We start from the raw sequence: 24,872 nt of genomic DNA, 5'->3' as shown, positions 1-24,872 counted from the left end.
TGCCTGGAAGAGGAGAGGGGAGATTATTTTGGAAATTCAATAATTAGATCCCCTTGGGCCGGGACCCCTCTGATCCTGCAGCAGTTGGTGCCTCATGGCTGGGGCGAGTGTGGAGCTCGGCTGCATAGGGCTGAGCCCCTCTCCTCCCAGCTGGGAAACCTGGTTAGTTCATTTCTCAGGGATGCAGTGAGGTTGGACTCGATGATCCTGGGGGTCTTTTCCAACCTAGTGATTCTGTGATTCTGTTTGTGAGGTGCATTGCTGTCGGAGGGCTTCTGCTTGGGATTATTTTGCAGGCAAACTGCATCCTTCATGTCACCCACTTGGGTTTTTACTTCCTCAGGCTGCTCACAGAGAAAACCCATTTATTATTCTCACTTCTTCCTCTGAGGATGAGCCCTGTGGAGGGATTCGTCCTTCTTGGGCATCCTGTGGCTCGGCTGGGGGACCCGATGCTCTCCTGTGGGTACCACTGATAAGAGCTGCAGGAGAGGAGCTTCGCCTGGGGCTACTCCAGCAGAAGGGGAACCTGCAGTTGTTAAAGTGATTTATGAATATAAACACTTTAGTGTTGTGAAGATCCCTCTAATGGTGCCGTGGGGGCTTGGAAAGATTGAATTAATTAAATATATTCCCACATATTTAACACACAAGTGATCAAAGCATCCTAATCAGAGGCTCTGTGTTGCTTTATTTTATTTTTGGGCACGAGGGGTGTGCCCCAATTTCATAAGAGAGGGTGCAGGAAGGATGTGTGTGTCAGAAGATGATCTGCAGCTAATCCCAGAGGTTTTATCCAGGCTGATTGCTGACTTCCTGGCCTGAGACACATCTGGAAACTGGCATCAAATTCCAAGTAGAAATCACCAAGCGAGCAGCAGCAGAAGAAAAATCGCAGTTTGCTACCGAACAAGGTAGACGCTGCGGTTAATAAAAGCAGGAGGCTGCTAATACGGTCTTTATTTATTAAAAAACACGGAATTGCTTTCCCCAGGTTTTTCCAATTATAGTGCATTGAATGGCCCTGACATCACTCTTGAGCCAGGGCCAGCCTATTCAACAATCTGGTGAAGACATTTATTAACTGGTTACCTGCCAATTGTCTGGGCTAGGAGCTGTGGGACAGATGTGTTTTGAAAAGTGATAACATTGTTAGGGCCCTTGTTTAGATAGTGTGAGGAAAGCTACACCGCTGTGTCCATGCTCTCTGGAGCAGGTATTTAAAGCAGTTTATTAAAAACAAATAAATTAAAAAAATAGGTTGAGATCTAGCTTTGCTGCATGGTTCCACTTAGCTGCCCTGTTTGTAGATAGGTGTTCATGGTGTTGCCTTGCTGTAGGACACCTGGCAGCAGAAATCCATTGAGGAGCAGTGGTCTCGTCCGCTCAGGGTGTCGATACAGCTGCTCGCCCGGGGCCAGTGCTGGCATCCCTGTGCCCCTGCTCCACAGTGGCCAGGCAGGATTTCTGACCCTGCTGCCCTGAAGCATCTCCCAGGAGCTGGGTGAGGAGGATGCTGTGTGCATGACTTTTAAGTATTTCCAGCAATGGATCGTCTGCTGCATCCCTTGGGACTTCACTCCAGTTGCATTTATCCTGAGCTAACCCTGCACTTCTGCAGCTGAAACCCACTGCTTCTGGGACTGGGGAACCAGATGATGTCCTTCATTTCTGCATTAAAGCAGATTGCTTGGAAGACCTCTCATGCTCCACTTCAGTCTTGTCTTCTCCAGGCAGAGCTATCCAAGTGGCCATGTGGGGCCTGTGAGTGAGCAGCCCTCTGCTATGTGCTGCTAAGGGGGAGGAGGAGGAGGGTCCTAGCCTTGTCTGACACCCTAAAATGTGCTGCTGCACAGTGCCAGCAGGGCAAGGCTCCATCCCTGGAGCAGGAGAGCCTTTGTTACAGGGTTAAACTTGCTTAATAGGTAATGCGGCTCCTGATTTGTACAGGAGATCTTGTGTGCAGTTGGTTTAACCTTTAATTTCTTCACTGTTTCCCTGCGAGGTGATGCTAAGCTCATTTCTCTAGAGCTTGTAAATAAATCCTGAGATACCTCAGCTGGCTTTGTCCCCTGCTAGATGCTGCCTTCACATGGGCTTTTCCTGCTGGCTCCTCCCATAAAACCTCTCGTGCAGGCTCTCTGTTTAGCAGCAACTTGTTAAACACTAGAAACCTAATAAAACCGTCTGGCTTGAGGAAAATATATATAATCCCTGTTGCTTTGTTTAAACTGGACAGCTTTGTTTAATTGCACTGATTTTTTTTTTTTCTTTTTTGGTGCTACTACATGATTGTTTTCAAACAATAGAGATATTTTACCTTCTCTTTTTTTCATTTCCCTGGTTTTTAATTCCAGTCACACTTCAGCTGTGCCCTGAATCATCTTTTCTTATTTAGGGATTTAACCTATGAAGGTAATTTCTAGACAATAGACTTTCTCCACCACTCCATTTCTAGTTTGCATTCCTCCCTTAGGCTAAAGAGAAAACTTTGTGTGGGGCATGGGTCCTTATCTCCTGTTCATCATCTTCTCTGCTGGCTGGTGTTAACAGTTTTTGGTCCTTTTTTTAGCCAAAGGTAAGAGATTTTAGCCTGGTTGTACCTTCACTGGCCTAGATAGTGGCCCAGTGGTTCTTGTTGGCTTTCTCTTCTATTCAAAGGGGAGATGTATTCATTGAAAAATGTGGCTTTGGTAGGGAAAATGCATTCTCTGATTTAAACTGAATTAAATTATTAGTTTCAAACAAACAGAAAAAAATCCTTTTAGGTGACAGCGTCTTGCTCATACCCAAAATCAAACACTGTTTGATTTCCAGTTTGATTTTCAATCTGAAACTAAACTTGAAGATGTGGATGTGTGTGTTGTATAGAGGATAATGTAAAACTCACCCCAGGTAAAAATAAAGTATCATTTTGGACACAGAATAAAAATAAGAAAATCAACAGACAGACTAGTTTTCTTTTCAAATACCATTATCATCTGGATACTATATACATAACTGGGAAGCACAGGATGATCTAGTCATGAGTACGGCAGAAGACTCTGCAGACCATGGCAGGGTCCAGTGGATTATGTTACATTTTGATTAACTGCTTTCTTTTGAAAGATGGGGATTTGATTGACAGGGGTTGGGTTTTGTCCCAAGCAATAACAGAGTAGCTCTGAGTTAGAAAGGAGGTCACTCCAATGAGCCCAAAGGATGTGTGTCATCACCGCTGCTGCTCAAATGCTGTTCATTTTCCTCCAATTGTTGGGCCTTGACTCAGCCAAAATTCTGATTCCTCAGGGCTGGAATTTTTAATCAGAGAAATTCTGCAGAGCCTCCCATTAACAGAACAGGGACTCTGGGCATGACTTCCAAGAAATACCACTGTATAGCTAATAATAATATCCCATTGATGCAAACTATTTTCCTAGAAAAGGGGTGAAGCAAGGGACATTTTATTTATCTTCCTCTTTGTAATGAATAAAACAATTTCCACTGTCTGGTTTGAATACCACTGAAGAAGCCAGGTAGTGGATACCACATCAAAAAAACCCAAACCAGTAATGGAAGGCTTTTATATATTACGGCAGGCCTGGTGCTTAGCGTTAAATAGCATAAAGCGTAAGTGAACAATGTAAAATTGAAATGCCCATGTTAAAATATCTCACTTTTTACTCCAAACAAAAATTTCAGGTTTTCCACCTGCAGAAAATTTCTATTTTCTGACTTTTTTGAAAAAAGAAAAAAATAAATTAAAACCTACCAACTTGTACAGACAGAATTAGTGCCAAGAGGCTCCTCTATCTACTGCCACAGGCATACTTCTAAGCTTTTCTTTATTAAGCAGTGCTGAGGAGCTACCTGTGTAGGTGCTTTCAGGCTCTGCGTGTGCTGCTGTGTACACTTGTGTTCTTTCACTTCTCCGTCCTTCTGAGAAGCTGAGGTGGAGATAAAACAGGCGCATGGGAGTTGGGCAGAAATTAGTGTTTCTTTTTGCCCAGCTCAGTCCCACAGGAGTCACAGAATGGCTGGGGATAGCTTGGGGGGAGTGTAGGCTTCTGCATGATTTGAGAGAGGTGACAGCATCCTGCAGATGAAAATTGCCCCATTGGCTAAATACAAACATTGGGGACTGATTCAAGCAGCACCCTTTGTTTATTCTGCCTTTTATGCTATTTTTAGCTGTTGGCCGCGAACCCTTATTGTGGATCTGTTGGCTTTAGGGAGAGGAGGATGCTCATGACTTGATGACTCTTGTGGTGGGGATACTCCAAGGTCCCCAGACCATAAGGCAGGATGTGAGTGCATTTACCACAGGCCAGCGACCCCTGAGGCTCAAGTCCACTTCCTGGGGTCTCTAAGCCTGATTGGCTGGACAGAGGGAAAGGATGGGGAATACTTGGTTTTGTCATGTGTACAAAGGACTGATGGTCCCTGAGGAGGTGTTTTTGCAGGTTTCCTCAAACAGATTACCTCCTACCACTTCTGCTCTAGGCTTTCTTGTTGCTCGAGGATTTTCAGTAGACAGGTTCCATGCTCCTCCATGCCTCCCATAATGTGGTTGCACATTACCCCAGACAGTGTTAAACCTCTTTCTAAGAGCATCCTGCAGCAAGCCACGCTGCAGGGTGTGCTGCTGAAACCCTTAGCAACTTGCAAAGAGGTCACTTGCTGCATCCACAGACCTCAGAGAAGAACAAACAGGAAAACAGGGAGCGCTTGCTCTTGACAGCACTGTCAGTCTCCATGCTTGCTAATTTGTCTGCTCAACTGAGAATTGTTTATACGCGGGGGTGATTCATTGCCCTGCAGCTCATTGCCCTGCAGCAAGGTTGCAGGCAGCTGCCGGCGTGATGCCTGTTTCTGTGCCAGTGCTGGAAGCGTGACCAAAATATGCTGTTTTCATCCCTGCCAGCAGCATCTGGGACAGGCAGGTGTGATGGAGAGTGGTTATTTGGAGAGGGTTAATAGTGGGATCCCTTGGAGCCCATGGTGGCAGGAAGCTGTATTGTGTGTTGACTTTAAACAAGAGGTTTGGGAGATCAGCTCTGGAGCAGAAAACAGGGGCTTGGGAGGAACAAACACTCACTGCTTCAGAAGGGCGGTGATTTCCTTTTGGGTAAACACGTCATTAATCTCAGGGAGCACATTCTTTTCCATCAAAAGATAAGGGATTTGAGTTGCCTTTCTCAGGGCTTGGCCTTTTCAGATTGTTATAATTGTGGCTTTCACTCCTTCAATTACAGACTTTAGATATTCTCTCATTTTGGGTTTGCTGGGCTTATTATGAGGGCAGAGAAAGTCTTGGGTGAGGGAACTCCTTTCCTTCTTTCTTTAGAATTGCTCTGATCCTTCTCCCACCCCTATTGCTGTTTGCCAAGTTTTTTTTTCCACTGAAACCTGTCTGATTTTGCTACTTGCAGCTCTGACGAATTGAAATGTAAGGGTATTGTTTGCCCTGATTTATGAAACCATCTCCCTAGTGCTAATGAAATAATATGAGCTTTTTTTGTGCACGACGACTTGAAAAACAGTGATGGGCTCCTCTCCCTGTCTCTCTTGCTACTCGACTTTGGTTTGGCATTTTTTAAAATGCTGTTTCCCATGGCCAGTGAGGTGTGGGGAGATGCTGGCTGTGGCACCCAGTCCTTAATTTTCAGCTGACACCTTCCTGCTGCCTGGGGAGACAGCAATCATTCCTGCTGCCTGCAGTTTGAAGTCTGCACTCTCTCTGGGCTTTTTTGATAGTAAATGTGTTTAACTGTGATTTAGGGATGAAATTACAGCGGGGAATTCCGTCCCTTCCTGTTTTTACCTCCACTTCTTTCCACTACTTCGTGTTTAGGGCTGCCAGCAGCTGTGTTGGTTGGGGTAGGGTAGAGCAGGAGCTGGGGAGCTCCTGCATCCCCTGTCTCTCAGTGCCCTGGCAATTCAAGCAGATGCTCTGCAGTCTTTCTGCACTGATTTGTCAGTGTGGACATGTGCTGTTGTGTTAATTGTGTAATAGCTGTGGTTTTATCACTACATAATTATTAATCTCCCTGTATTCCAAACAAAATATCCTCTTTTTTTTTTTTTTCCTGAGACCTACTTTAAGGCTCTCAAAGCAGAAATAGTGAGGCTATAGGAGCTGTCAGCAGGTAGAACATAGCTCTGAGAAGTGAGGTGAACCCCAGGCATGACATCATTTGTGACACAAGGAGGGTGAATCTGCAGGGACAGGTATCAGAAGTCTTATATTTGCTAATCTCCGTCTTGGCTGGGCTGCACATGCAGCATCTCCAGCTGTGCTCTCCAACTCTGCTCCCCTGCATCTCTTTACTTTCCTTCTGTTTCTTCCCACTCTTCCAGCCAGAACTTTTATATCCAAAGGTGGAGGCAGGAGTTGTTCTGGAAGGTGTTAAAAACATTTTTGTATCCCTGTACAAGTTCAGTAAAGGTTATGTTTATTCTCTGTACCAGAGGCACAGCTCTGCCTCTTCATGTACTTTACTTTCATGAGTCACCAGTTCCCCATCTCTTAGAGGACTAGGACATTCTGGTGAAAATCTGTTTGTGCATCTTACAGGCTGAGTGTCAGCCCACAGTAATTGAGCAGCAGTGGACTGGTGGCATTGAAAAATGACTGTATTGTCCTCAGTCCACCTCCAGTGCTGCTTCCCTCTCTCTGTTTTCCTTCTCAACCTTTCCATGTTTTTCCTTGTATATCTCTGCCTCTGCCTGCCCCTTACCAGCCTGGCAGCAGCGGGGCAACACTTGGGAGTAGAGATCACAGTGTGGGAATTTCAGGTAAAGAAGTACTGGGAGGGCTTCAGGAGCTGGAGCTGAGTGGTTGCAAAGGCACAGCTACAGAAGCAACCCGGCCTTGGAAGACCACTGGAAATGTAATTGTTAATGTTGATGTTAAACAAGTCCAAACACAGGAAACTAAGCGTGTGCATGGGTGGAGGTGGAGCTTGGGACTGCACCACTTTGATTTATTTTTTATTCTGTTGGAAAAGGTGATTCAAATGTTATTCATGACACTGGTGCCCCCTTCATGCCCGTTTGATGATGCCAGTCTGTTGGAGAGATGCACTGTTTTTAGTGACCTTCCTTGGATGTGCCGCATGGTGGTTACGGTCAGTTGGACCCGTGTCGTTCTCTGGCATGTTCAAGTACCTCTTTCGCTGGGGAAACCCTGAGCCATCCGGGGCATGACTGTGTGGGTGCAGAGTATCATTCAGAACTGTTGTATCAGAAGATCTTGTGCTGCTTTTTGTCTCAAATTTCAGCATTTGCACAGTGTAGGGGAACACAAAGATAGACCACAAGGTTTTGACAGCATTCATGGCTTTGCATCCATCTCTTCACAGCCACAGTTTCTAGGTGGATGGTTAATCCTGTTTATCCCCAATTTCATAATGAGGTGCTGAAAAAACTGTTGTTGTTGGTTTGGCACAAAAATGTTGCTTCATTAAGGCCAACCACAGCTGACTTTCCTTTGGCAAGTGAGGATGGTGTTCTGTGATAGACTATGGGCAGTAAATACGTTTTGGTGAGTTAGGAGACCACCAAACCACCCATGGATGAACAGCTTCTGCAGGCAGGGAAAGAATTAGTATTGCAAGGGCATTGGACAGGGAATTTCAGTCCTTCTCTGCTGTTGAGCACTTCAACCTGTGTAGAAGTTAATTTGGTTTAGGCTACCCAACAGTCATCTGACAGACCACAGCGTCTGAGAGTTATCAGTCTGATAGTTGCTTGACTTAACCGCTGGGGAGTAAACAGCTCGTAAGTGCTAAGTTTGTACCTTGCCCTTGGCTTAAGAGTTTGGAGGAGAAAAATGCAATCATACGATTGGAACTAAGGAGTGAAACTTTTTCTTACTGCAGAAGTTTCTGTTCAGGTGAGGATGGCAGCTGCTGGACCAGGCTATGAGGACCGTTCCTGTTTCTTCCGTGCTGGTGTGTCTGGGTGCCTCTGGCACCTGCACTGGGACCTTGCTCTGAGCGTGTGCTTGGACTGGTGTCCAGGGAAAATGAGTGGATTTTGGAGCTTATGCAGAAGGGTTTAGAAATGGAAGAAAAAGAAGTAAAGAGAGAGACAGAAGATAATTATGCCAAGAATATATAATTATTCTCTGGCTCTCTATCTGTTACATCACACGGGATCCTGAAAATGCTGGGGTCAAACCTGGGAAATATACTGCAAGACAAACACTTCCAGCTGCTCCTCTGAAAGCAAATCGCAGCAGGTACCTTCCAGGCAGGAACGTGTGGGCTTACTTATTTAGAAAAAGAAAAAAAACCCTCACTGCTTAAGCCTTCAGCATCCACCTTCATAATTAAAATCTCTATATAACAAGCAGAGCACAATACGTGACCATCTTCTGGGAGCTGTTTCTTAAGGTGGTTTTCCATTTTTGCCTTATTTAGCCCCTGCCTCATTGCCAGGGTTTACTTAACCTTAAGCTTGTGAACAGGCTTATTGAATTTGGCCAAGACTTGACTAATCTGTAATGAGCTCCAGGTTGCCTGGAACTTGGCACTGCTGTCGTTCTCTGTGCCGTTGCATAATGGCCTGACCCCGTGTTACCACAGCTTCACCTTGCGCCCTTTCTCCAACCTCCTTGAGTCCTTCTCTGAAACCCTGGGCTTCATGGAGGGGCTGCTCTGCTGAGGTGGGTACTGAGTGTGCCAAAACTCACCTCAGTTGCTTTTATCCTCTTCCATGGGATGAGACGTGGGACAAAGTGGCAAGAAAAGCTCAAATGTAGAAGGTGGAGCAGAGCGGGGATGCAGTGATGGCAAGCAGACAAAGGCTGGTACCCCCTCCCAGGCATCTGTGATGGCCATGGGGACATGAGAATCCTGGCTGTCATCTTCCTCCTCCTCCATCTGCATCAGGCTGATGTGCAACCTCCTGGGGTCCCCCTGCACTTGTGAATGGAGATGTTCATCCTGGAAGCTCTTCCGTTTAAAAATTGCTAGGTGTTTTTTAATTGTTTTTACATCATTTTAATAAGGGCAGCTAGAAGAATTTTATTTGTCAAAAATCAGGAATAATTCAGATGTTGTTCTAAGTAAATTTTTTCCTCCATTGTTTGTTTACTTCAGCTCAACTGCTTGAGAAATCCATTATTTGCCTGCTTCTTGAGTATCTAATGATTAAAATAAATTTTTACTGCTCTTTATTGTGCATTTTCAATAAGGCCAACATGGCACAGAGAAGGAATCAGATTCTTCTTCTTTCTAGCGTGATGCTGGAAAGATTGTTTATAGCACTTTAGCTCCAGCTCTCTGCAAGCCAGAGGACAGTAGGATCATTACAGGCAGGATTTAGAGGCTGTGCAGTTGTATAAATTAATTGAGAGCAAAATTTGTCAGACAAATATTTTGTAGTGAGTGAGGAGTGAGTAACCTGGCTTAAATCTCACATACCCAGCAGTTAGCTGTAAGAAACGATCCTCTTATGAGAGAAAACTTAATAAAATGATCTTGCCTTGTTTGGAGATCAGAGAGCCAAATATAGACCCTATCGTGTTTCCTTCCCTCCTGCTTCCGAAGCTCGTCCTTTTGAAGTGCACTTTCAATGGGATGTGGATAATTGACTCTGTGAACAACTGACTGAGAGCTCTGTTAGTTTAACCGATTGGTCTCAGTTGCTGATTCCTGTTTTGGTTTGGATGATTTTCAGCCCAATTGCCCTGTCAGCTACAATTAGTCCTTTTAATATGACAGCTGAAAGGTCACAGATGACTTGCTCTGGTCGCAGACATGAGGGCAGCCAGGAGATACTCACAGCAAGTTGTTCTCAGCTCTGCAGTCTTGTGCCGATATCTTGGTTAAATTGATGGTGATTGCAAATACTGGTGTAAAACAAATTGAAAGGGACATGAGATTTGCTTCATGGGAGGCCTGAGAGATGAGGTTGCAGTAGCAAGTAACATTTGGATAAAGATTTTGTTAATAAAATGAGAAAACTCCTGATTCTGTATAAAGGGGAAATGTGGAACGGCTGGGCTTCCTCTTGCCCACTAGAGCTGTGAAGAAAGGAAGCAGAGGTGGGATAGTCCCATAGATACATCCTGTGGCTCTTTCAACAAATCCATGGCTGTCATTTTCTGTGGTTCCAGTGACATATGCCATGATTTTGGGCTTTGCCTCTTCCACCCAGGATTTACACTTAGCAGCCTGCCTGATGTCCAGATGACATCGTGCACATTGTGAAGTGATGTGAAAAGGACAATTTGATGAAGACAAAAAAAGTTCTGCAGCCTGACAGAAACTGTTAACTGTGCCAGTGCAGGGTGGGGACTGTTTTCACTAGGTGAAAGGATGCTATTAAAGAATGCAGATGACTTATCGATCAGACAAGAAATAGCATTATGAACTTCCAAGAGGTTGGTTTTAGTTAGACAGTGGGGAAAGCATAAATGATGAAGATGAAAAAATGTGAGACTAAGCCATCAAGAGAGGCTTTCAGGAGATCTTTAAGAATCAGTGAGGCAAACTTTTGTCTATAGTGACATAGATATATTTGGTGATAATGCTGTGGAGCACACATTGGAGAGGGTCTGTAGAGTGAAGTGAATATTTTGGCCATCCCTTTTGTTTTACTAATGAAACATTATTGTTTCTATGATGAGCACATACTTTGTGAAAAAATCCCTTGACCAGGGACTGACATTTTCTTGAGCAATTTGGTGGGAGTTTTTCAGCATGTCCATGTGCCATTCCATTGAGGGCTTGAGCTCCGGTTGAAGGAGCTCAGGCTTGGTCTTGTGAGAATGTATAGCCTACACAAATCCCCCTTTTATTTCTCCAGAAGCTGCACTTCCTGCAGACATCCATGAGGTCCAGATGTCAGTGAGCTCCACTGAGCTTATTCTCTTTAAATCTCATCTGAGACTTGTTGCTAGTGAAGATAGCTGGTGGTTCTAAAAAGCCTAGCTGCAGGAGACATTTTCTATCAGTCTGTTTCTACCCATGTTTGAGGAACACACTAAATTCAGATATAGTAGGAAACCTGATTATCTATAGGATTTTTCTGTGGCAACTTCAAAGCTCTGTGGTTTGTTATATTCTGAGACTGTAAATGGATATGTCTTGTGTTCAGAGCTCTGATTTAATTTTCTGGTTTAATCTATTGTCCAAGCATATTTAATGTTGTCTTTGAGGCATGGGACAGCTTTGATGGAGTATTTTTTGAATTTCTGGCTGTCACCCTGTGCAGCCATAAACAACATCCTGCCTGCTAATGAGAAAATTCAAGTTATTGCAGTCGCATGTCTTGTGGAAATAGATTGTAGTGGCAGGAGGGAAAAAGTAACCAACTTTGCTCACTTCCCACCCCAGCTGGCACAAGCATTTGGGTTACAGACAGAGAGGAGAAGTTTCCACAGATTAAGATCCGCCATTAAAAAGCAGTCCTGCCTGTTGAAAAATGAAACTATTCATTTCATAGACATATCATTAATTCCTTAACCTGCTTTTCACGAGTTATCTTTTTTATGCCTGTAAGCATCTTAAATCTTTCCTAATAAATGTCATGCCAGCACTTCAACTGTTGGGCTCAACTATTCCTAATAAATCAAAGTTTGTGGAGGAATTTGGCCTATCTTTCCAGTGTGTAGTGATGGAGCAGGTTCCTTCATAACAACCCAGTAAAACAGTTGCACGGTGTTGACCCATTGCTTTCCCCTCTCTTGTATCTTCTGTAAAACTTTTTCTTTGGAAAGTAAAACTATTGTATATGTGACCTTGGAAAAACTTTGCAGAAGTCAGGATGGGGCACAGCCCAAGGTCTTGGCATTTGCTTCTAGCTGGGCAAGTGATGAACATCTACAGAAGGTTTTGGAGAGTGGTAGCTGGTCGTGGTGAGCAGTCTGATGTGATTACTGTGTGAGTAATGGTAGCAGGAGTGTAACTAACTGCAGCATCAGCGAACACTGGACAGTTTTAGAACCTTTTATTCCTTCTCCACTGGGAAGCCCACCTTGTGGGGGAGAGCTCACCCTGCAACAAACTGGCTTTATTGGCTCTGGGCCCAGTGTATAAACTGGGTGTGTTGGTAGCAGCTTCACAGCGTGGACACACCTCAAGCCTTCTTGACTGGCATAAACACAGGAGTGGGATATGGTTGTCTTGTGGCAGCGTAATTTTGCTCTATTTGGAAAGAAGATTAAAGTGCTGTGGATAAATAGGTGTAAATATTAGCTGATCCCCAGAGCCAGTTTTCCTCCATGGACAAGTTTTACAGGAAGATGTCTTGCTTGTTTGTAGACAGGATTCAATGTGGTCTGTGTTCTGGCTTGGCGAGAGCCTCCCAGCGTGGTGTTGCCACTCAACACGCTGGTCTTCACCACTGTACCCACAGCTACATCTTTCCCTGGCATTGGCACCCTTGTAACCAAACTGACATCTTCCCTGCCTTCTCCCCCCACTAAACAAGTCCACATTCATCCTTTCAAACTGTCTGTGGAAACAACTGCTGCTGTCAAACGTGTTTAGAGGATGAGTGGTGGCCAAGAGCGAGTTGGAGAGTCTCCTGCAGTCCCTGTGGTTTCTGGGGTTCTCCTCTCACCCTGTGTGTCTTTGCAGAGTATGGCTTCGTTGGCTACTCCGAAGAGCTTATGTTCAACAACACACTGCCAGACTACAGCCAGGGGGAGTCCTTCTTCACTGTTTTTGGAGTGTTTTTCCCAGCTGCCACAGGTACAGTGAATTTTATCCTCCTCTATTTCTTCCACAGTCACATCTCAGAGATGAGCAGGAGCAAGGGGAGTTCCTGTGGGCGGCTTGGCAGGGTGAGCAGCACCATACTTGGTTGTAGCGGACTCATGTGGTCCATGGAAGGTGTTCAGGCTTTCCTTCAGCATCTCAAATTTTGCACAATCCTGTTCTGATCCTGAATGTGCTCTTCTGTCTCTCTGTGGTCAGAAACTGCTGATCAACTCTGTGGGTTGATGTGGTGCTGTAAATCCCTCCCTGTTAAGGACAAGGCTCAGGCACCAGTCTTGGCTGATGTTCTCACACCACAAAGTATCAAGCCTTTTTTAAAGGGATGATTGTGGTTTATCTTATTAGATAAGCCTTATGACTTGATTGCACTGGGAGAGCGGGAAGGGCACAGGAGGGCTTTCCCTCCAGCCTCACCATGGATGAGTGACCAAGCTGGTATGTTGCTGTTACTCATGATGCTGACCCACCACTCCCTGCATGGCATCATAGATGCATCTTTGCGTGTCAGCAGAGCTCATGCTTATGAGCTTAACTGGATGCTTTCATATTATCCATTCTCTTAAATTACCAGGAAGATCCGTGTCCCCTTTCCAAAGCTGGCAATTCCTAGTGGGAATTAAATGGCTATCAACTGGAGTTACAATACCTTTTGTTGATGCTGGGGTTTTTTAAGCTATAAAAAGTAACGATTATAAGCAGTTTCCATAGTGATGAATCCTTGGATTACAGAATGAATTTTCAGCAGATTAGCTCTAAGCAACTCACTGGAAGTTGTTCACAGAATTGCTGTGTTACAGGGAGGCATATAAAAGGGTTTTATGAAACAGATGGACTAGAGGACTAACAGAAATTGTCACTTTGTCAGGTGCACCTAGTGCAGGACTTCTAAATTTTCCTTTGAAATTCCCTCTTCCAGTTTAATAGACTGGCTATTGCCTCCATGTAGACTTCCTCCTGGAAAACTTGCGTGCATGAACTACCGACACTATGGAGAAGCTGGCTTCTGCCTCCCGTTTTTTTTTGTCTTTCTGCCTGACCCAAGCAAGTCCCCCAGCCAAAAAAAAGAGACCTTCCCCATGAGCCCTGCCTCTGATGCAGGAAAACAGTTCTTTCCAGCTCCATAATTGCAGAAGAAGGGAGAGTTATGACAAAGCTCTGCAGAAAATTACCGTGATTAGCCGTATTAAACAGTTCTTCATCACTGCTAATGCTTGTCTGCTAGGAAGAAGGCCAAAGCTAATAGATATAATTTATTTAAAGCCCTGTCAGCCTGTTGCTTTGTTAGTTAGCAGTAGTAATACCAGTAGCAATGTTAAGCATTCTCTGAAAGTATGGTTTGGGCTGATATATAATCACTTCTGTTGCTGCAGAGCTTCTTCGTGTGTCTTATAATTGCTTGGTTGTTTACAGTATTTAAATTATTCCTTCAGAGCAGCAGTGTCAGTGGTACCACACAACACCACTTTTGCTCCTGTTATTGCTGTTTGTAGCACTGGGGAGTTCCGGACCCTTGTAAAATGCTGGGCTCTGTTCAGTGCTCCACATGGAAGAACTCATGATCTGATTAAGACGTTTTTAATAAGGTGGGAGTCAATGCTTTTCTGCTGCAGATCACAAACAGGGAGCCCAGTGCAACTTCAGAAGTGCTGGGGGAAAAGCTCACGTTTCCTAGGGTTGGGGCAATGAGTGTGGGCTGCGGTTGCCCCACATCCCGCCTGACCCACACTGGCTTAGCTCACCTTTTCCCCCACGCCGGGGGTGAAACGCTAGGGCTCCATAGGAGACTCTGGGTTTTCCGGGGTCCCGCATGCTGCAGCAGAGCTGCTTCCCACTGCACTGCGGGCACTGCCTGGATGCAGCCCGAGTCTGCCTGCAGGACAGGTGGTCTGCAAGATTGGAGATGACATTTCAGGGACTGGGTTGGCAGTGGTATTAATAGCAGGCTGGAGAGATGCGATAGGGTTGCCAGCGCCTCTGATACAGAGCAGGCAGCCTGATGCAGATTGCAAGTGTGCGTCAGCATCAGTCCCCAGCACGTCTGTCTGAAAAGGAGTGGCAAGGATGTCCAAACATCACTCCCAGACTGTGACCTCCAACCTGTGCTCGTGCTCCTGCCCAGCATCATGCCCAAGTGATACCCACCTCTGCTGGGACTCTCGCAGTGGCCCAGCCAAAGCACTGGGTTCACATCTGAAATTTGGGGAGAGTTTCAGTGAAACAATATGTTGTTTAGTTTTGAGAGGTTACTTTGAGCCAGTTGGAAATATTTCTGTGACCCACAGCAATGATCTGTTTATCTTTTATTATTAAGCCTTGTGTTTGCTCTTTTAGCACATGCTGGTTTACAATCTGAAATGCTGTTTTGATAACACAGTTTTTTAAAAAAAATGTTTAGGAAATTTTGAAACAAGATGTTTTGGCCTTTCTGAGATGAAACGCTCCCCTTTGCAGTGAAATTATTTTGATCTCTTCAGAATAAGGTCTTTACTCACCCTCCAAAATGGTTATATGAATTCAACCGGTTTAAATTCAGTCTGTGTTGTAAAGAAAAGGGGTTTTAAGTTGCCTGTTTTTACCAGGAATAGCTGTGAAACTGAAACTGCAGAAATATAGACTGGTAAGCAAAGGGGGGCAGCTGCTTCGGGAAGGAGGAGCAGGGACCTACAAGGAGATGTTTGCTGGGACTGGCTGGGCCTGAGGAGCTGCTGCTTTGGCCAGGGCACTGCAGCCAAGGAAAGGTTGTCCCAGCCTTTCATAGTCTGGTAGCAGCGTGCTGCCCTGTATGAGAAACCTCCTTTGACCATTTTGCTGCAGGTCTGGTTGTTTTCTCTGTTCCCTGTATTTTATTGGTATGATTCCAGCAACATGAGTGAAGTTATCCCAGTTTTACAGTTGAGCAGTGTTAAGCAGAGGCTGGTCCGTTTACTTCCTGGGTAATAGCTGTTGAAACCATTTCAGCTGGATATGCAGTGCAGCTGGCCTCAGTCCCCCAGGTTTGTCATTTAAGAATAGAGAAGTAGCTGAGCAATCCAAAACATACATCTAGAGCTGGCCTAAATGGGAGTGCAAGGGCATGGAAGACTCAGATTTGCCGACTTCAATCAAGAAGACTTAACACACTCACTAAGGAAGATGTGAGCATACCCCTGCAAAGATTCAGGCCGTTAATCAAATGTTTTTCTGCATGTTTGTAAATAACTTCTTTAGGCACGTGTTTTGCTGCCGTGTTGTGCTACACAAACATCCAGACACCCATCCAACCAGGGCTTTGTGTGGGATAGGAGTCTTAGGAGCTGCCTTCCCATGTTCAACTCCTAGGACTGCATGGTGACAGTAGCAGCAACCATGCGACTATCAGTGCAGCTTTAAAGTGAAGTTACACGTAGTTTCTGTTGTGCAGAGAGTATTTTCTTTTTCCTACTAAATCCCTAAGGTTTTCTGTGTAATGAAAGAAGCGTGTTGTCATATGAGACAAGAAAGAAAGATTATTTTTGAAGTGGCGTTAGTGGAAAATATCATTGTGCTGAAACCAGTTCTGAAATAAACCGAATTTGGCACCTGCAGAATGACAGCAAATAGATTTAGAAGTTTTGGGCTAAGTTATCAGATGATGTAAACTGGCACAACTCCATTGAAGTCTATGGAGAGATGCCAGCTTACATCAGCGGAGAATTTGGCCCTTTAAAAAAATTAGCTACAGTTCTTATCTAAGATTTTCCATTCTTCACCTCTTGAGTGAAGGAAAAAACCCCACTTCTATATTTTATAGTAAATTTATTTGAAAATGGAGTGGATGTTTATAACTGTAGTTATGACTGCTTGCAAACTATAGCTGGTAGACTTAGAAGCCAGAGCTGGTGGAGCTGTTGCTTGTGCCTTAGGTATACAATGTAGGTGGTCCCTTCATGCACGTATTCGCTGCCTGGATGATGCCCAGGACAGGATTACGCTGGGAACAGCAGCAACGTACAGACTGTCTCAGCCATAATTTCCTGGCTGAGTTTACTGTGTTTTCATGTTTCCTTGTCCAGAAGCTTTGTCATTATCTGCTGTTCTCTGAGATAATAGGCAGTGTGGAAAATCCAGCCTGCTATCTTGCTGAAACAGAGAGGTGAATAATTTTCTCCATGGACAGTCTGCAGATATGATTGCTTAAGTTCAGAAGGGATTGGCCATTTCCCTAGGGACAGGTCTGTGTCTGGAAGAGGGAACGTCCCAGCTTCTTTATATTGTTGAATTTTATATGCAAGTGTAGGGCTTTTCTTCTCCTGAGTAGCTAGAGTCTCTGGAAAGGCTGCTTACGGCTGCTCCTAAGTCAGAGCAGTTCTCTGGCAGGAGGTGACCAAGGCTATGGATGGTGAAGCTGGGTTAGATGTTTTTGATAATTAATCAAGTTGTCCTTACATTGAATGAGAGGGTTGGTTAGTCTGCTGCCTGCAAAAGACCTCTCAGTGCTGTTCTTTGGCAGCTGTCATTGTGACTGGAAAGTTGCTTTTTGGGTAGTGGTGAAGAGGAGGCTTTAGCATTGTTTGTGCTTCTGTAATACCAGATTGTCCATCCTTCTGTACTGGTCAGGTCTGAGGCATAGTTGCAGCATGGAGGAGATGGCTTTGGCCTCAGTGGCTGAGAATATCTTTGTTGATTCCTTCTGCGGTGGCCTTGGCCTTTGACAGTGGAAGCAATGAGACTCTAGTGACCTCCTGGGGGTCCTGACAGAAGCTAATGGTGTGCACTGACCTGAGTCTGACCGCTGCTTGCTGCCGGGCAGGAGGTCAGTCACTGATCTCAAGATCCCATTTTTGTGGGTTCTGGCGAGTCATCTCCTGGCAACCCCTCTGAATATGTGTGGGTCTGTGGGAGGAAGGCAGTGAGGCAGCCTGGCCTGTGCAGTTATTGCTGCACAGATGACTCATGTCTTTAACTTTTTTTCGTATTCAATACAGAAAACACCATTTTGGTGTTTCCCCAGTGCTTTGGTGAGGTAGGAGTTTGGATGAAGAAGAGGTGAATCAAGCTCAAGCTGGGAGATTTAGGGGTGGTGCTAGACGTTTGGGAAACTTGGCCAAGAAACACATGAGATTAACAGCTGTTCTTCTGACAATAGTTTACTCCCTTTAGAAGAAAAATTCTGACTATTCTCAGCTTTCTGCTTTGCCCCTGAATTGCAAAGTCACCGAAGAATGCTTCATAGCAGCTTTATGTTTGTGACCATTTCCATGGATGTCTGCCTTCCTAACTTTTCTCACCTCCAGCTGAGCCTATTGTGTAGCTCTTTAAAAGGAGCAGTGTTTGAACGGCACTTGGAAACTTCGTCTGGGGAAAAGTGCACCAGCTGATGGGCTTTTAGCAGTGCTGTTCAGAAGTACATCCATGGAATAGTCTTCCAGGAGAAAATTAAGAACTCGTTTTGATTTGTAATGTTTTCGGTATGGTGTCAAGGATTCAAATCTGGTCTGAATCTGCAAGACAGCTCTTCCAGGAGCTGAGGAATGCCAGAAGCACATGGGGACTGTTAGAGCTTTGGCTTTGTGGTAGAGAGGAGGACAGAAAAAAATGGCTGCTGAGTGGAATGATCGGGGCGGGACAGGGCAGAGTGGATCAAGAGGGGAAAAAGGATGATCAAGGAAAAAAATATTAGTGATAAATAAATAAATAAAGCTCTAGAGGCTTAGCTAATTCAGAGCTCTATTCACTCAGATTTGCAGCCTCAGAGACTGACTCATCATTTGTGTACCCTTTGAAAATGAGGAATGACTGCTGGACTTGGCAGCTGAGTGGCAGACTGATTTGTGTTCGATCCCCTGCAGCTGGGGGTGGCAGATGCTGTGAGTGTTGTGGCACTGGCATCCTCCTCCTCATTGTTCTGTGGTGATCTCACGCCAGCTCCCAGGGACTGTCCCATGAGCACTGATGCCTGGCACCTGGCCCTCGTGTCCTTAGGAAGACAGTAGTCTGACATTCAAGGGCTGGGACAGCGATGGGCAGAAGTTAGTGTTTAAAAGGGCCTTTTCTGCCCTGCCTTCAAATTGTCCAAATTCTCATCAGGATTCTAAATCACAGGGGATTTTGGTGGAGGGTACTTATGTTATGTATGTATTTACTTATTTATAGCAGATACCTGAAGTATTCTAGGAAAAATTTTGGGACAATTTGACAAAAAAGTTGTGTTTTCATGCCAAGTCTGGCATGAATCCTTCTTCAACTGTGGGCAAAATCTTAAAATCCATTTGTGCTTCAGATTCCTAGCCTCAACATGGATATCCTCTGCTCCATCCTGTTTCCCTTTCTTGGGTCTTTAGATGGCAATTTTTTAGGCTAAGGACTGTCCCTGATTGTACAATACCCTGTACTGTAGCCTAAAATAACAGTTCAGTACTTTATTCTTAGTCCTGCCACATGCTTTTGGACAATCACTTGACCTCTCAGTGCTTCTGTTTCCCTATCTGCAAAGCAGAGATAATGCCTACTTCCAACGCAAATCCCTTGGCTGGAAGGTGCCACCTACGTGACGAACACTCTGCTAAATGCGCATGTGACCGTCATTAAACACGGAGAGGACAGGCCGTTTTGTAACGGCAGTTGTGCCCCATGAATGCAGGGGACTGTAATGGATCTGGTCTGGGAGGGCAGTACCACCTGCTGAATGTGCTGCCCTGATGAACAGTAGCGTTTTTCTTTTCAACAAATGGACAGCACTGGTTTCTGTGAGGTTTGCATTAAGATAAGATGGGGTTTGTTCAGATTTCTCCTTTTTTTTTTTCCCCTTCCCCCCAGCATTGTTCAAACTGGACAATGAGTTCTTTGTAGGCATGTTAGTGGTGGCTTTCTTCAATACGAACAGTTTCTTACCAAGCAACAGATGGGAGTCAATATTCATCTGTGTGTTAAATGCAACAATGTGATAGAGTTACTGTTTTGAAGCAATTGATTAACCAATTGATTAAATTATGTTACATATTATAATATGTGTTATATATGCTATAACTTAGATTAACTTTAAATTACATTTATGTCTACATAATCCAGGTGTGATGGCTGGGTTCAATATGAGCGGAGATCTCCAGAAGCCTGCTACCAACATCCCCCTGGGGTCTCTGGCTGCTATTGGCACCTCGTAAGTCATAGTTAGGGGAGAATTTATTCTTTGGAGACTGCCCTGGATGTGACCAATCCATTTTATATTCCCATCAACCTTTTATTACTCAGCCATCTGGAAAATTAAAGTCTGGCTCTCATTCAAATTATTGTCCATTACCACCACCTACTCTGGGTGGATTACAGAAGAGGTTCATTAACGCAGATGTAATCAGTCCCTCCTGCACCGGGTGGGATGTGTGTTGGTTTGAGCAGTTGTGCTGCTGAAGCCTGGCTGTCCCAGAGTGGAATGCGAAGTTCTTAGAGGCTTGGGACATGTGATTTTGTCACTTCTTGCCATTGATTTTCACAGAATCACTAGGTTGGAAAAGACCCACAGGTCTCTAATCACCTCCTTTTGGATCATGGGAGCTTTGTTCTGCTCCTCTAACTCCTGGGTGTGTACACAGAGGGAATAACTTTCCTTACTATTAAAGACTGAGGCAAGGAAGGCATTAAATACCTCATCCTTTGTCACAGTTGTTCCATTTGCATCCAATAGGGACTGAATATTCTCCCTGGTCCTCCTTTTATTGTTGATGTATTCATAGAAAGATTTTTTGTTATCTTTCACCAACGAAATATTTCGAAGTGCTTTCTTCTCCTATAAATAAAAGCCATAGCAAATATTTTAAATACATTATAAAAAAGATATAATTTTTGTTATTGGGAAAATGGGGCCAAGACAAGCTACCTACCTGCAAGGAGCAGGAGCCATGCAGCACCAAGCAGTGCTCTCCGCCATGAAACGCTGCTTTCCAGGACAAAATTGCTGTTAAAAAGAACTCAGTGGGCTTTCCTGTTGGTTTTCTTTGCCATCTAAACGGTTTTTGAAATTATTATGTTTAATTGTGTACCAGTGTTCAGACAAGAAGGAGGGACATTCTGAATTTAGAGAGATTCCTAATGAAATTGATGCTTGTTTTAAATGAGGGGATTCCACAGAACGCAGAAAAATCACAGAAGGGTGGACTGTGGGTATTCATATCTCTGCTGCCTGGACTTTGCAGACAGCCTAGCTTATCCCTCCTCTTGAGCACTGGAAATGCCAAAGATGGCAGAGGAGGATCGTGACTGAGGTTGTAGAACTGGCTGGCTGCAGATTTAATGATATTGCCAGACAAGGGGATCTATGTACATGAAGAATCATAGAACTATAGAATAGTTCAGGTTGGAAAGGACCTTTAAATGCCTCCTGGTCCACCCCCTCTACAGTGAGCAGGGACATCTTCAACTTGATCAGGTTGCTCAGAGTCCCGTCCAACCTGACCTTGAATGTTTCCAGGGATGGGGCATCTACCACTTCTCTGGGCAATTTGTGCTAGTGTTTCACCACACTCATTGTAAAAAAATTCTTCCTTACACCTAGTCTAAATCTACCTTCTTTTAGTTTAAAACTATTACCTCTGGTCCTATTGCTACAGGCCCTACTAAAAAGTCTGTCCCCAAGGCTGGGTTGCTCTCCCCACAGGGTACTGTAGAGTCACACAGCAGCTGTCTGTGGTACATTGTAGTAGGTAAATAATGTGAATGAGTGTTAAATTTAGCCCTGAGGATAAATAATGGAGAAACAGCCCTTACAGAGTGATTGAAGACCCAGCTTGTGGGTACTTGGCCTTTTCCTGGCTCAGTTAATGGGCAGAATTCTCAATGGTCTTCTTTTGCTTCAAAAAAATAGTTCATTTTTATTATTTGCAGGTGGTTTCTCTACATGGTTTTTGTTTTCTTGCTGGGAGCTGTTTGTACCCGTCAGTCACTCCGCTATGACTTCATGATAGCAGAAAAGGTAACTTGTTTGAATAACTCACTGTGGGTTTATATAATGGTGCTTTTGCGTTGCCATCTGCCTTACTGAAAACTTGCATTTTCCAAAAATAATTTGGGTACCCATCCCTCATTGAAATTCAAGGGGATTTCCCCATTGCAAATCCCAGTGTACAATTGATTTGAATAGCTTTGCATTCACCAGAATATCCAGTAATGCTGAATCTTGGCATAATCACCCAGCAATAGCTTTAAGAGCTAAAATATGCTAATGTGGTCTAATAATAAATGCTGTATTTTATCCAGTGTGTCCTTTCTTGTTGGTGAAAGCTTAAACCAAATTGAAATCTCTAAAGAACCCCACTGCTTATCTTTACTAAGTCAAGCAAAGCTTACATTTCCATATCTAGGGGGCTGTAATTGCAGGGTGAGCAGTAGGATTATTAAACTCGAGACATTCCACATGGATGTGTGTATACATGAGGGAGCTTAGTAGCACTACAGCCAATGAACCTTATCATTTCAGGCCTTTGAAAAGAGAGCAAAAGATTTTGGTGTATGCCATTGTCTTAGTTTCAATGGGATACAAAAGGGGTAATTCTCTGTTACTCAGCATTATCCAAAATCAGGGGTTCACATTTGACACTATTCTTGTGATTAATTTAAAATGGAGATGTTTGCCATTTATTTGATATGTAACATGGTTTAAGTCTTAAATATCTATTTGAAACTCTGGCTTTGTTTTCTTACTAAGTAATTGTAGCTCTAGACTTCCTTCAGCCTCCAAAATAAGCTCTAGATTATTAGGGGGCTCCTGCCACTTCCTCCAAAGGTGAAAAATTGTCTGTTTCAGGGGACTAAAAGGAAGTCTCTTAGCTTCCCTTTATATGTCAGTGTGACAGACTTAGTGGGCAAAAAATACAGTAACTAAAAATCATAGAATCATAGAATAACCAGGTTGGAAGAGACCCACCAGATCATCAAGTCCAACCATTCCTATCAAACACTAAACCATGCCCCTTAGCACCTCGTCCACCCATGCCTTAAACACCTCCAGGGAAGGTGAATCAACCACCTCCCTGGGCAGCCTGTTCCAGTGCCCAATGACGCTTTCTGTGAAAATTTTTTTCCTAATGTCCAGCCTAAATCTCCCCTGGTGGAGCTTGAGGCCATTCCCTCTTGTCCTGTCCCCCTGTCACTTGGGAGAAGAGGCCAGCACCCTCCTCTCTACAACCTCCTTTCAGGTAGTTGTAGAGAGCAATGAGGTCTCCCCTCAGCCTCCTCTTCTCCAGGCTAAACAACCCCAGCTCTTTCAGCCCTTCCTCATAAGGCCTGTTCTCCAGCCCCTTCACCAGCTTCGTTGCTCTTCTCTGGACTCACTCCAGAGCCTCAAAATCCTTCTTGTGGTGAGGGGCCCAGAACTGAACACAGGATTCGAGGAGCGGTCTCACCAGTGCCGAGTACAGAGGGAGAAGAACCTCCCTGGACCTGCTGGTCACGCCGTTTCTGATACAAGCCAAAATGTCATTGGCCTTCTTGGCCACCTGGGCCACTGCTGGCTCATGTTCAGTCGGTTGTCAACCAACACACCCAGGTCCCTCTCCTCCAGGCAGCTTTCTAGACAGACTTCTCCTAGTCTGTAGCTGCTCAGGGTTGTTGTGCCCCAAGTGCAGGACCCGGCACTTGGCCTTGTTAAACCTCATCCTATTGGACTCAGCCCAGTGGTCCAGCCTGTTCAGATCCCTTTGCAGAGCCTCCCGACCCTCCAGCAGATCGACACTTCCACCCAGCTTAGAGTCGTCTGCAAACTTGCTAAGGGTGCACTCGATGCCTTCATCCAGGTCATTGATAAAGACATTGAACAGGGCTGGACCCAGCACTGAGCCCTGGGGAACTCCACTTGTCACTGGCCTCCAGCTGGATTTCACACCATTTCCCACCACTCTCTGGGCCCGGCCATCCAACCAGTTTTCCACCCAGGAGAGTGTGCGCCTGTCCAGGCCAGAGGCTGACAGTTTCTCAAGCAGAATGCTGTGAGAAACTGTGTCAAAGTCTTTACTGAAGTCCAGGAGCCTTTCCCTCATCCAGCAGCCGAGTCACTTTGTCATAGAAGGTGATCAGGTTAGTTTGGCAAGACCTGCCTTTTGTGAACCCATGTTGACTGGGCCTGATCACCCGGTTCTCTTGCATGTGCTTCATGATAGCACTCAAGATCACCTGTTCCATGACTTTCCCTGGCACTGAGGTCAGACTGACAGGCCTGTAGTTCCCTGGATCCTCCCTGCGACCCTTAATCAGCTTTAAAGGAATCAACTGAAGAGAAAGAGATGTTCAAGCTATGTTTTAGCTTCCAAACCCTCTAGGAAAAATCTTCCAGTAAAGATTGTGAATGTGAAGGTATTTAATGATGTTAAACAGGAATAAAAAAAAAAACCCAACCCAAACCCATACAGAAAAGCAAATTCAGTTTTATTTTGCTTAGTACGGGACAAAACAATGGAGCAACCCCAATATTCGTGTTGCTTATTTGAGTTATTACAAGCTGGTTTAGATTTTCATGACTTTGAGGCAGGGAGGAGGAGAGATCATTACATGTCCAACATGCAAACTCTCTGTCACTCACAGGTGAGCAAGTGTTTGGCTGCTTTTCCCCCTTGCAATACTTATTTGGCTTTTTAAACATAAAAATGAGATTCAGTAATTTCACTTCTAATGAGCTCCAAGTGCCAATGTCTTACAAAGTATTCACATTCTTCATACTCAAAACTCCCAGCAAACCCTTTCATCAGCCTCAGTGAAAAGGACTCTTCCTCTCTAACCCTGATTTGAATGTCAAGTAGCACATTTAAATGCAAGCATTTTTGGCAGCTAAAATAATATACGATGTCTGGCACATTTAGGCTTTATTTTCCATGAGAGAAGGGGTGGGAGAAAAGGACATGTGGGATATGGGGGACTTGCATTTGGCGACATCCTCTGCCAGGGATGTCTGTCTGCACCTCAAGCAGCTCGCTAAATTGGAGTATGTGCAGGATGGATCTGGACCAAAATTTGGGGGGTTTCTCCCTACCCAGGTTTCAGTCTCCTTGGCTGTGTCTGTCTGTTTCCTTACACTATGGTACCAGGAGCACTCCCATTTCAAAGCTTTCTTGCACAGTGTTCATATTGTGGGGGTTTGTGTATTTGGGTGGCTTTTTTTCAGAGATGCTGCCTGTGCTTGCAGCTCTTGACAGTGGGGACCTTTGCACGAGGACCTCAGTC

General features: G+C 44.7%; 1 protein-coding gene across 1 annotated transcript in view; it reads left to right on the top strand.

The window, feature by feature from the left end:
• SLC12A8 (solute carrier family 12 member 8) overlaps positions 1-24,872 on the top strand; it is a 53,664-nt gene that overhangs the window by 17,574 nt on the left and 11,218 nt on the right. Inside the window, exons 6-8 of the mRNA XM_069861471.1 lie at positions 12,573-12,686; positions 19,740-19,827; positions 21,546-21,633. Coding sequence (XP_069717572.1) covers positions 12,573-12,686; positions 19,740-19,827; positions 21,546-21,633 — 290 coding nt within the window. The remainder of the gene's footprint in view (positions 1-12,572; positions 12,687-19,739; positions 19,828-21,545; positions 21,634-24,872) is intronic.

Source organism: Phaenicophaeus curvirostris, chromosome 7 (genome assembly GCF_032191515.1).
Source record: "Phaenicophaeus curvirostris isolate KB17595 chromosome 7, BPBGC_Pcur_1.0, whole genome shotgun sequence".
Lineage (NCBI taxonomy): Eukaryota > Metazoa > Chordata > Aves > Cuculiformes > Cuculidae > Phaenicophaeus > Phaenicophaeus curvirostris.
The sequence above is the reverse complement of the archived record's forward strand: the minus strand, read 5'-3'. Positions and strand labels throughout refer to the sequence as shown.